Genomic DNA, 13,344 nt, shown 5'->3' with positions numbered 1-13,344 from the left:
GTTCCTTCCAACCCAAACCAGTCTATGATTCTGTGATTGATTCTATGATTTACTTTGACCCTAAATTCAGGGCAACAGGTTAGCCCCACACTAAATCTGGGGAAAAGGATCTTCCATCAATCTCAAATCTATGTGATTTTCCTCCCCTCCATGCAGGTGTTTGGCCTGCAATGCATATCTAGACTTTTTATGAACTTAAATCAGTGCTTTTTGTGTTTTGGATGAGATTATAGTTACTCTGATGGAAATGCGGTAACTACATTGCTTGGGACACTAAGAATTTCTTGAAGTAGGCAACAGTCCTATAGACTCTAAAATCCTGGTTACTGTCTTTTTGTACTTAGCAATCCGAACATACCATGAGCAACTCTGAGTTGTCTGTTTCTCCCGCTAGAAAGAGACTATCAAAGGCATCTATGCAATTATTGACATTACTCTCCAGTGTTTCGAGGCGGTTGTTGAAATCCTCCAGTTGTAGAAGATTGAACTAGGGTAAATATTGCATATTTATGTTAATTATTATTTAATACACAGTATACAAAATACACAGTATACAAAATTTTAATACACAGTATACAAAAAGGTGCAATAAGCAGTACAGTCAGGAAACCAAAAAGATGTTAAATCCAAATTCCACTGTATTTTTAACTCACTCACTGAACTTTTTCTTTTTGCACCGATAAGATGAAAATCTAAGCCAAAGCAGAGGACAAGAAACCGAAACTCTAAAACTCTAAATCCTGAGAGATTCATCTCTATCTGGAAGGAATAAGGACACCTGTGATACCTTTTTGTAGCTTTGGGATGTTTGATTTTTTTTTTTTTGTGAAATTTAAAAGCCAAAACTTAGCTTATCAGAGGGAAGAAACTTGTGAAAATGAGTTTCCTTTGAGCTACACACAGGGCATGTTCCCATGTGCTTACAGCCAAAGCAGGGAAATAACTAGGGCTGGAATTCAACTGGTCTTATTCCCTAGGTTGGTTTCTTTGTGTCAGGCAGAAGAGCACCGGGAAAGTTTCTTCTTTCTTGTAACAACTATGCTCCACATCTCTTAGAACATCAAAGCAGCACATTTTAATAAGGAATGAATGGTAGCTGATTTAATATTCAAAAAAATACCTCAAATTCATGTAACTTCCCCTGTACCATCTTTTCCAAATAGAATGGTCTCTGGAGTGGTTCCATCTTCTCCAACAGAAAGGCTTGTACAGCTACTCCAGCCTGCTGTTTTATCCTACCAGCCATTAAAGAAATCTGGTCACGGCACACTGTTATGTTTAGAAGGTCCTGCTGTAAATTCTGATGAGAGAAGGGGAAAGAAAAAAAAAAGTCAGCAAATGAATCAGATCATCAGTCGTGCCAATTTCATTTAGTATCATTTTTTTTCTGTAACTGAGCTCTTTTTGTTGATCTGCTTTGGAAGCTAAATTCGGCTATGGTGAAAGTTTCAGTCTTTTATTGGGAGGATAATTGGAAGTGCATCCATTGACTCTCGTGTTAGAAAAGGCGCAGTTCAAAGTTCAGTGAACACCAGGGACTTCAGGCAGTGGGATGCTACTACTACAGAGGAGATTAGGGACAGAATATTCTTCTCTATAGAGTGAATATACACTAGCAGATGGATAAACTGGCCCATGCTGCAGATGAGAAATGCTATTATGTTACAAACACATCAGTACTTTGGATCCCTTAGTGATGGAGGACTATGGATTTGGTTTTATTTGTTCCCCTTTCCTACAGAAATGACACTATAAATTTAAACCCTAAAGACAGCACAAGAACAAAGATAAGTCATGTTGTACTTGTTCAATGTACTTAATAATTTTTATTTTTTTTTTAACCTGGACAACTGCAGTTTACTTTTAGCCATGAAACCCCCTGGAATTTGCTGCTGTATATTGTCTTTTCTGTGAGTATTGAACAAAGACTTCCGATTGATAGCAAAGAACAGACATGTTTCCCTAAAAAGCAAGATGGCCCTTGGTTCCCAACCCCTGTCTTTGGAATGGATCATGCTGTAAACTGTCACTTCAGCCACTTAGTAAATAACCTGTTTTGATTTCTTACTCTTTCTCTGCATTTATTTTTATTTATTGTGGTAAGAGAGTTCTATAAACCCATAATTTTTTCTAATATACACTAGAGAAAAATATTAGAGATATTAAAATAGAGTTTTGTAATGCATATGCATTTTCAAATGCACATAATCATATGCCACATCACTGATCTCCGTTCTTCTAACTTGCCACTTTAAAAAATCCCACAATAAATTCTATGTATCCTACTCACACACACCAGGACAGGATCTACACTGTTAATGGCACTCTAGTGGTTATGCCTTGCTTAGCAGGTGCAAAACTCTTTCCAGAAATTTCCAGAAAATGTGATGCCTTTTTGCTGACACACTGACAAATTTATGTCACAGCCATTAATAGATTAGAAGAAAGTAAAAATGTTTTGGTCTAAACTTTGCTGCTGTCAGTTTTTTCTAACATACGAAGAAATATATGCATTTTCTTTCTCATAATGTGAAGTCTCTTAATTGGGCACAAGCACAATGGGCAACTTCGGACTCCTTTCAACATATGGCTAGAGGTGCATAAAGTATGATTAATCATTGCTCTGTCCTGAAACAGGATTATTATATTTCTTTATTGCAGTGTGAGAACCTAATGACAGTTTTGCCGCCTGACAGAGTGAACTGTACCCTGTGGTCTCAGCATGAGATCTCATTTGCCTGAAGTCAGAAGCATTTAGAATAATCTAATAAGCTTAGAAATCTGTGAATTTATCAGACCAGGCTAAAAGTACCAAACCCAAATAAAGCCTATCTGAAGACTGTAGAATACCTCAAAATAGTCTGGTGTTCTGGAAAACTGGTCTTTTTTTCCCCAGTTCTAGTAGATATTATCTCTCCTCCCAAGCAGTGCCCCATAAAGTAAATAATTTTTGTTTAATGATTCTTTCCACCACGGGTCTGGTTCTTTGTATAGAGCAGAAAGGGGCAAAGATGGAAAACAATTGCTCCCTTCTCTCTCTTCCCATCCTAAGCTAACTCTCGCTTGGTTTGGTCTCAGGATCTGGTCCAAGTATTTAAAGGAAATACGAAGTGCTTGTTACTAGAAAAATACACAGATTTTTAAGTTTTCTACTGCCTGGATTTGGGTGAGGAGGGGGAAGAAGGTATTCTTGCTCAAAAAAAAATTAAGCCTGGTTTGTTCCAGGCAGCAAAAACATATTTACGTACCCTTAAATCCTGTATCCTCTTCGTCAGGGTTTCTATCATGTTATCCTCAGGCATGTGAGCATCCAAGAGCTGAGTGCACTGCTCTCTGTGCTGTTGCAACTTGGCTGCTGCCTCCGTGCATGAAGAATCAAAGGGCTCCAAAAGCTGCAGGGTCGCTTGTGCTGCCCGCAGTTGATCTGTGATGTCTTCATTTACTGAGTTCCACCTGCCAACATATCAAAAGATAAGAGCATTCTCCTAGCACTTTCTCCTCCAGAGTATGATTTGGTGTAGGATTCCTGTGGGAGTTTCTTTGCATTCATACCAATGCTATTGAAAGCCGACTAACACAGCACCATTTTGTGCTCTGATCCATCATAAAAAGGTAGCCTCAGTAATTCACCACACAGGTACCCTTACACAGGTGAGTTGTATTAATATGGATTTACAAATGAGACAGATGTTCAAGTTCTGCTTCAGCAACTTTGTTTTTTTTTTAAATACTAGTAAGTGGGGGTCTTTTCTGCATGCTTACCTAGTGTGTGCCTCTGTGCACTTCCGTTCAATAATCTCTGCAAAGGAGGGAGAGCAGTTCTTCTTCAGGTTACTGGCAGCAGCCTGGAGCTTGGCCAAACATTCTTCATTGTTCTCCGATTCATCCTGAAGAGACTGCAAAATGGATTAGAGCAATTAGTTGTGGAGATGAATGACCTAAGTAGAGTTGCTCTTAGAGTTTGGTAGGGATAGGGTAGCCATAATGCTACATGTTTGCAGCACGGATCAAAATGTTTGTGAAAAATGTAATAATACCTGATCCTAAAAAGAGGTGAAATGGTTCAAGTTTAAAAAATAAAAAAATCATTCAGGAGGTAATTTATTTGCTCTTACAGAAACCCCTCATTTAACAAACCCACAGCCTTGAACTGATTACATTAATTCATCAGAAACCAGAATGGTTTTTATTTTAGGCCACTGTTTCAGGAAAATTTCTACTGCAATAAAGTTGACTTGACAACCCCTGTCCATGGCTGCATGAGGACCTGATGCTTCACATGGGGACGCCTTTCAGCATGTGCAGAAGACTGAAAACATCAAGGGATCTTTGTAATCTAAAATGGAGGCTCTGTGGGGAGACAGGCTAGCAGCTGACCTGTACTTATTTCTTGAACCTCGGTACCTAACTTTCAATGAAGTTGAATTTAAGCACTAAATAAAGTAAGAAGTCTAAAAATACTCCTCAGTATCATAGAATCATAGCATCATAGAATAGTTAGGGTTGGAAAGGACCTTAAGATCACTTAGTTCCAACACCCCTGCCATGGGCAGGGACACCTCTGACCCAAGGATCTCTGGAGGTAAAAGAAAAAATAATAAAATTCTACTGACTTTGCTCAGATAAATTTTTCTATCTTTTTTTCAGTGGTGTTTGGGGCTTTTTTGTCTGTTTAAAGGCACAGGAAGAAAGTTATTTTTGGAAGTAAGACAACTTCAGTAGATTTACCTGAAGAGTTTTGACCTGGTTTTTCAAAGCTTCCAATGACACCTCAGGAGGTTTACACTGGTCTATGCAGTACAAATATCTTGTCGTCATCAGGCTGACTTCTTCATAAGCTTCTTCATATACTCTCCACTGCTCCAGTATTGACTGCATTGAGGTCTTTAACTGTGCAACCTGCAAATGAGTCACTCTTGTTACTACTTCTTAGGTAGTCTTGACATATAAATCATCTTAAATTGACATAAAATCTAAGATCAGTGCTCACTCCATGACAATCCAAAGAACTGGAGTATTTTCCTACTTGGTAAGGGACTGTGCAGGCTTCAAACCATGCATATTTGATGGAAACAGAAATTTAACCAAGGTTCAAAAGTAGCACTATTCTATCAGCCAAAACTCCAGAAGAACCCAAAAAGTAAGAGATACTGAAATAATGAACTGCTTATTTCTTCCTGTCAAAATCAACCTGACATGGGAAGAAGTTGAGAGCCTTAATATTCTTAGGAAGCAGACAGTTTGATCCAGAGATCAAGTTTCCTTTTGAAGAAAATTTGAACAGAAATTGCTTTGTATGGAAGAAGATGATATTACGATACTCTGGAGAGGTATCATCTCTCTTACCCCATTGTGCTTTAATAATGCAGGCCCCTCTGAATCACAGTCTAGGAACTTCAGGATTCTCGTATAAAACTAAATTACAGATATCCATTTTCTTTTCTATGCCTCTTTAATTGCTGCAGTTGCTGATATGGGGACAAGCATGGTTTCCATTTGCTACATAGTCCTAGACACTGCAAACACAAAACCACAATCCTAATCCATCATTATTTGTTCTTTTTATCTTTCTCTACTTGGTAAGTATATAAGGCATATCATACGATCACGGGATGGTTTGGGTTGGAAGGGACCTTGAAGATCATCTAGTTCCAACAGCCCTGCCATGGGCAGGGACACCTTCCACTACACCAAATTGCTCAAAGCCCCATCCAACCTGGCCTTCAACACTGCTAGGGATGGTGCAGTCACAGCTTCTCTGGGCAACCTGTGCCAGTGCCTCACCACCCTCACAGTAAAGAATTTCTTCCTAATATCTCATCCAAGTCTTTCCTCTTTCAGTTTAAAGCTATTCCCCTTTGTCCTGTCACTACATGCCCTTGCAAAAAAGATCTCTCCAGATTTCTTGTAGGACCCTATAATTACTGGAAGGCTGCTCTAAGGTCTCCTCAGAGCCTTTTCTTCTCCAGGCTGCACAGTCGTGACTGTCTCAGCCTGTCTCCACAGGAGAGGTGCTCCAGCATCTTCATGGCCCTCCTCTGGACTAATTCTTACACGTCCATAACCTCTCGTGTTAGGGGCCCCAGAGCTGAATGCAGTACTCCAGGTGAGGTCTCATGAGGGCAGAGTAGATGGCGATATTCACCTCCCTTGACCTGCTGGTCACATTTCTTCTGATGCAGCCTAGTATATGGTTGGCTTTCTGGGCTGGGAGTGCACATTGCTGCATCTTGATGAGTTTCTGGTCAACCAATAGCCCCAGGTCCTTCTCCTCGGAGCTGCTCTCAATCCATTCTCCACCCAGCCTCTTATTTGTACTTGGGATTGGCCTGACCCAGGTGCAGGATCTTGTATTTGGCCCTGCTGACGCTTATCCAGGGTTAGATTAAATATTTATCTGGTTCAATATCTATTTTCAGTCATGCCAGTACAAGATACTTTTAAGAGCATGAAAACCAGGCAAATGAACAAGCATAGGACCTGACAAAAATAGATGCCATATTTCAGTTCTTACTATGAATCCACACAATGGAATATGAAAACTTTTCTATACCACAGTTCACCCTGAATATACTATATAGAGCGTTGTATCCTAGTATCCAAGTTCCAGGCATGCACGTGTTGATGGATTAATCATCCCTGTTCTTATTTGAATCATGGTATAGGTGGGAGGAATCTTATTTCTTGTAGCCTGCAGCTATTACTGCCACACAAGGAAGACGGAAAGACATTATGCTCATGAAATGTCTGGGCCACAGACTCACAGTCTTGAGATCAACCTATGAACAATACAATCAAGATACCGCATCTCCTTAGACCTATATCTGAAATCACATCCTGGCTATGCTGAGAGCAGTCATCCATGGGAAGTAAGCAGTATTCAGTGTTTCACTGCACATGCAGACATTCTCTGCAGCAGATGGTTGTGTATTATCACAAATTTGCATCTAAATAAATGTATTAGTTATTATATGTTCTGTGCCTATCAATTAAATCTAGATTAAAAAGATCAGTTCCAAGTATAAAGAGAATATAACTACAAAAACAAACTGCTGGAGAGTCAATCTGCATGGGAAACCAATCTGCCAGACTCTCCTTGAAACAACTGGAAACTACATAGGATTTAATGATAGCGAAATCCATCCAGTTGTGTGGACAAAAGAATAGCTGGGGGATGGAAAAGCTGCAGTGAGAATGGGGCAGGAGTAGTACCTTCCACCAGTGTACTACAGGGGAGAAAGACCAGGGCATGAAAGAGAAGCAAATCAAGAGAAAACAGGTTTCTGTTTCCAGCTTGACAGAAAAATAGCAGTGCTATTTTTTTTTTAAATTTTATTGAACTGCAGATTATCTTCTACTACTACTTTGAGATCAGACTTTCTCTCTTAACATTGGAAATACATTAATTTACATTATGGTAAAGACTTAAAAATAAAATCTTAGGTTAAAAATAAGGAATACTTTGCATCTTTTTTGTACCAGCTCCTGCCATCCCATGAAGAATACTGATAACACTGGTGGTAAGAATATGCACTGGAGGAAAACTAAACTCAAACAAACCTTCTACCTGGTTTACGAGTCTGTCCATTTCACACAGCTCAACTATCCTGAGAGAATGAGCTTCTGGGTGTTGTTCTGCACTACTAACCAAAGCCAAATACTGTCGGAGCTCATGAAGAATTAGGGATTTAGTTGTGAGCTGATTTTCTAGCTTCCAAATGAAAAAAGGAAAAAAAAGGAAGAGTGGTACTTAGTTACCAGCTAGGTTTAAACCACAACAGTCCTTTTTTGCACCCAGCGTGCGGATCAAAGGGTTGAGATAATGACAGATTTGACCAGGGTGTGTCAAAACAAATTTGCTATAAGCATTCACTTTATTGGATTAATAGCTGCTGTTCACAATGTTGATTTATTTGCTCTTGTAGTTGTTGCACTTGGTCCCAGAGTTCTGTAACACCATAATTGCAGCCTGAATTCCCCGTTTTGGTGTTTATTGGCTTTGGTGCCTGAGCTAAGGCTCTTGTTTTGTTGTGCTTTATAATAGTGGCTTGTGATACGGTAGAATTGCTGGTCATGAAACTTATCTGGTATGTGTTCTCAGCATTTTCATCACCTCTGTATTTTGGGAGCCAGCTAACGGGAACTATTAATAATTCTGCCTTTTGCCATTTCTCTTCAGAATGCCAACCAATGGAGGATATCTCCCTCACCAGGTTATTTACAGCAGCATTTGAGAATTTTGAAAGTTTTGACTATTCTGTCAGCATCTTGGGATGCTTAAACCAGCCTGGCCCTATCACTAGGAGTCTATGTTGTTGAATACAGTTCGTATCTTGCTTAGGCTTAAACAGCTACATGTGGGCTATTCCAACCTGCATGAGAAGCACTGCAGCTTGAAGGAGAAGAAGAGGAACTCAAGCTTCAGTGACAGCCACTGTGGCTACTCAAATTCCAGTGACAAGGATTTTGGCTGCTTCAGCCCTTGCGACACACACTGTAGAGCTATTCAAACTCCAGTGACAAGCACTGGAGCTACTTCAGCCTCCACAACAGGCACTCTAACTACTCAAATTCTTATGACCAGTATCTGCTCAAACTCCAACAGCAGCAGTTGCAGTTATTTTTATCCCCTTGACAAGCACTGCAGCCACTCAAACCCCAGCAGCAAGTATGGTGGCTATTCAATCTTCAGTGACAAGCACTGCAGCTGATTTAGTTCCTGTGACCAGTACCTGCGACTACTCAAACCCCAACAACAAGCATGACAATGACCCAGACCTTGGCAATGAGTAATACAACTGAACTAGAGAACCAGTCCAGGTTTACTGGACTGTGTGGACCAGATGGCCTGGCACATGAGTCAGAAGGTGGCAAAAACATGTAGTGGAGGAAATCTGAATGCAAACAAAGCTTTTACCTGGTTTGTAAGGCTGTTCAGCATTTCACTCAGTTCAGCTAATGCGACAGGCTGAGCTTCTGGGGTTTGTTCTGCACTACTATTCAAACCAAAACACTGTTTGAGCTCATCAAGAGTTCTAGATTTAGTTGCAAGTTGATCTTCTAGCTCCTAAATGAAAGAAGAAAATAAAAAATACATAAAAAAAAAGAGAAATAAGATCTTTTGACAAGACCATAGAAAAACCTTCTGTGTGAAGAGCTTAAACATTCCTCCCCTAAAACCAATTTTGTGTGATTCTTCAGTCATGCAACAAAACCACCTTTTCAACTCTCATACAGAACAACTGCTTTACAGGAATTCAAAATGATAGTGACTGCTTTAGACAGTGTCCTGCAAGTAGAGCGAGAATCAGTCCATTTAGTATCAGCATGAGCACTGTACATCATACTTGGGAAGGAAATAATCATGAGACAATTCCGCAGCCACCACGTAGGCCTCTGTACCTCTCCTACATGATACCAAAGTTTTCGTGTTAATGCAACTGAACATTTTCTTGGGCAGGGTAGCATTCAGGTCTCCTCTGTTCCACCAGACAGATGTTAAGATAGGAACTGATTTTCAATATAAGAGTCCCTGACATCCTAACTACTTCTAGACAATTATTTTCAGCTTGTCCTCCCAGGCGAGGAACTTCACTGAAATCAATGGAAATGCCTGGGAGAGTAACTTCACCCCCCAACACAATCAACAAGATTATAATCTAGTCTTAACATGCCAGGGAAAGCTCAGCAGTAAGCTCTTCACAATGTCAGTAAATATCCATACATGCAATGGGCTGTAACATTTTCCTGTAACACTGTACTTAAAGCCATGACCATTTCCCTTCCCCCTTCTTACTGTCCCCAAAACATTTTCAAATTTGGACCTAATTTTTATTGAGAAAATGAATTTTAATAAAACATTTTAGGCACCTGCATGCTAGCAGTGTACCTTTCTGAAAGCAGGTTAGTATTTTAGTCAGAGATGCCCTGTGCCTTTCTTCCATTCTGGCCCCTCGATATATTTCAGAGTACTTCAAAGACACAAGTGTGTAACAGAGCACTCTGGGCAATAAAAGCAGCCCAAGAGAGAGCCAAAAAGAGAGAGACATAACCATGGCAACGGAAGAACAAATATTCCATGTTAAAAAATAGAGAGGGAACACCGTAGTCAATGAAAAGAGCAGACTGTCAGAGAAACCAATTATTGGTTGGCTCCACCTATACTAATTTTGAGGGAGCTGATGCCTAGTAAAACACAACAAAACCAAAGGACACCCGGATTCCTGAAGCTGGTGCAGACAGACTACATTCTGTGACAAGAGTAGAGGGAGTTGCTATTTTTCCAAATGGGACTGTGCAGTTTTCCAGCACTTCCACCACAGTTCTTCAAACTAATGGGATGGATAGCTTTTGCCATGGCTGTGATGAACTGAGAACAACTTTTGGAGGCATCTCAGAATAAGATCTATAGTATTGCTGCACAACACTCCAGATACCACAGAACAACAGCAGATGCATCTTCAATTGGAAGAAAAAAACATAAAATAGCAAATCACATTAAAAATGTGTTGTGGTTAAAGCCCAGCCGGTAACTCAGAACCACACAGCCACTCACTCACTCCCCGTCCTTCCCCTCCCACTCCCAGAGGGATGGGGAGGAGAATCAAAAGAATGTAACTCCCATAGGCTGAGATAACAGCGGTTCAGTAACTAAGGTATATCACAAACCCAATATTTCTACCACCAATAATAATAATGATAAGATAAATAACAGGGGAAGAGAATACAACAGCTCACCACCCCCCGATTGATACCCAGCCTGACTCAAGCAGTGATCTAGCCCTTCCAGGTAACTGCTCCCAGTTTATATAGTGGGCATGACGTGCTGTGGTATGGAATATCTCTTTGGTTAGTTTGGGTCAGGTGTCCTGTTTCTGCTTCCTCCCAGCTTCCCCTCCTCCCTGGCAGAACATGAGACTCGGAAAGCCCTTGGTCAGAGTAAATATTACTTAGCAACAACTGAAACAATCGGTGTTATCAGTGTTGTTCCCAGGCTGAAAGTCAAAAACATAGCACTGCACCAGCTACTAGGAGGGAGAAAAATGACTGCTACTGCTGAACCCAAGACAAAGTGGATCTGGCTCTTTATCACCTGAATCTAACATGCTTTAATTAGAATTACATTGCAGCATTCTTCTAGAAAACACCAACTTCCTTTATACTTTTTCTGTTAAAATCTTTGCAGTTCTTTAGTCTGGATTCAACAAAGCGCTAAATGCTTTTACAATAACATCACACATACAAGGCTTTACCTTGCAATCATCTAATGTGTTCTGTGCAGAGATCAGACTTGCTGGAGTTTGTAAAGACCTCAGTCGCTCACTCTGAGCTTCCAGCCAATTGTGTAGATTCTGTGCTTTGTTCTCATTTTCAGTAATGTCTTCCAAAGCATCTTCCAGGTCTTGTATCTGAAAGTTACAGAAGTATTTTAACTTACTTAGACCTAGAGGTGAGCAGAAACAGGGCTCCCCCTTCCAGGACAAAATTTGAGATGACAGTATCTACATTGAAAGTATTGTTAAGAGAAAACATTTTGAAAGAAAAAGGTGAAAAGTTTTATTGGCTTTTTAGTATCTGACCTTTTCTCTAGGAAGAAAACACAGCACTGTGGGTTTTAGAGCTGGCAGCCTGTAGACCTGACAAGGTGGGGGACCCTAGGCTATGTGGATACATTCATATGGAGTCTGAAAACCTCATTCTTCCTCAAACCCACCAACAAAGTTACTAACAAGCAAGGCACCTCAAGTCTCCTATCCTCAGTCTTAGGCCTTGAGGATCTATTAAAATCCTAGAATGCAGTTTCTTGAAAATGGTTAGAGAAGATAACTTCCCCCTCCAGTTGGAATTCCATAATGGATAGTTTCAATTGTGCAGGAACCAGATTTTCCACTTGAACATGTTTCTTGAAGGCTTTCTGAGACAGAAAAATTTGGGAATTTTCTGTTTGTTCAGCAGTCTTTGTATCTGGATTCAGGGTGGGCAGCTTCTCCCAAAGTTGCCCTAAGCACAGGTTTCTCCCTGTACATTCAGGAGAGAAAAAGATGAAAAAGGAATGTGCTGGCAAAAGGCTGCATTCCAGCAGCCTCATGCTTGCATTTTGGGATTCTAACCTTCCCTATATCACATGAGTCACATTAGCTTTTCTAGGCACTGAGGCACACAAGCAGTGGCATCTAATTCTGGATGCATGGATTATTTTGTAGCCTCACTACAATAATTCCGAGACACTGCCTGAAACAGATTTTCTACTGAGAAAGATGATCTATAGTTAGCCTACATGTAGACTATAGCTGCTGTTCTTCAAAGCACTCTATTGGGAAAGCATATTTAATTACTTCAGAAGGAGAACGCAGACAGACAGCAACCCCTTTCCAGTGACCTAGCAGGGCTGGAGCAAGATGGGGGACTGATCCCTGCCATGCCTTTTCCAGCACATATATCTCTATCTGAATACAGCTGTCAACATTTCTTTCTTATTAATTACTTTTTTGGCAAATCCAACTGCTACAACAGGAAAATGGGTGATAGCTTAACTATATCCCCATGTCTTATTTGCGTCATATGGCATGTAGAGGGGTTGTCTGCTTTTCTGGTGCTGTGTTTGCTGAGCAGGGCCTGGCTGTACCAAGCAGTGTAGCACCTCTTCTTTCCACAAACCATCCAGTATTTTTTCCCACTAAGTTTTAAATGCCCCAAATTTCACAGCTCCCCAGTTTCCCCCAATTGACAGATCTCACTACCCTGAATTCTTCCTTTTACATAGTTTTCTCAATATAGATCTTCTTTGTTGACATGTCACTGACTGTATTTTCTTCATATGAGGAATCTTATTTTTTTCACCTAATAGAGTTAACTAGGGTAAACCCCAGACTGTCATGAAGAGCAGGTTTTGTCTTTGTCCATGCAAGTTACAGGAGAGTTTACCCTCCCAGACCTTGCGGATGTTTAGATGCCTGCCCACCAGCTGATAGCTCATGTGCTACAAGGCCACTCCATAGGCTGCCACACTGGACAGCAGCATGGAAAGACAGCAGAGAGCACAGGGAGCTTTACTGTGTCCAGCAGTATTTTCAGACTCAGAAAGGCTGCTTGCACAATACAGAGCACTGGCAGAGGCAAGACCAGAGCTGTGAGAAAGAAAGCAGGAAGAACTCAGTCAAACCTTTCTGTTCAGAGATGCCTGCACCCTGTGCCACTGCAGGTTCATTTCTCCAAGATACTCTGCAAATTCCGTCCTTTCATATCTCTTGCTTTCCACATCACAAGTGCTCATCTGCAAGAGTGATTGGTTAACAAAATCTACTGTCCACTGTTTAACGTTCATTTCCATCATATATTCCTGGA

At 40.6% G+C, this 13,344-nt stretch overlaps 1 protein-coding gene across 1 annotated transcript in view; it reads right to left on the bottom strand.

The window, feature by feature from the left end:
* SYNE2 (spectrin repeat containing nuclear envelope protein 2) overlaps positions 1–13,344 on the bottom strand; it is a 175,578-nt gene that overhangs the window by 45,391 nt on the left and 116,843 nt on the right. The window contains exons 82-89 of the mRNA XM_065683130.1: positions 13,163–13,339; positions 11,253–11,408; positions 8,918–9,067; positions 4,729–4,899; positions 3,763–3,896; positions 3,249–3,453; positions 1,121–1,300; positions 359–487 (exon numbers count right to left, since the gene is read on the bottom strand). Coding sequence (XP_065539202.1) covers positions 359–487; positions 1,121–1,300; positions 3,249–3,453; positions 3,763–3,896; positions 4,729–4,899; positions 8,918–9,067; positions 11,253–11,408; positions 13,163–13,339 — 1,302 coding nt within the window. The remainder of the gene's footprint in view (positions 1–358; positions 488–1,120; positions 1,301–3,248; positions 3,454–3,762; positions 3,897–4,728; positions 4,900–8,917; positions 9,068–11,252; positions 11,409–13,162; positions 13,340–13,344) is intronic.

This window comes from Lathamus discolor, chromosome 6, assembly GCF_037157495.1.
Source record: "Lathamus discolor isolate bLatDis1 chromosome 6, bLatDis1.hap1, whole genome shotgun sequence".
Lineage (NCBI taxonomy): Eukaryota > Metazoa > Chordata > Aves > Psittaciformes > Psittacidae > Lathamus > Lathamus discolor.
This window is presented reverse-complemented; position numbering and strand designations above follow the sequence as displayed.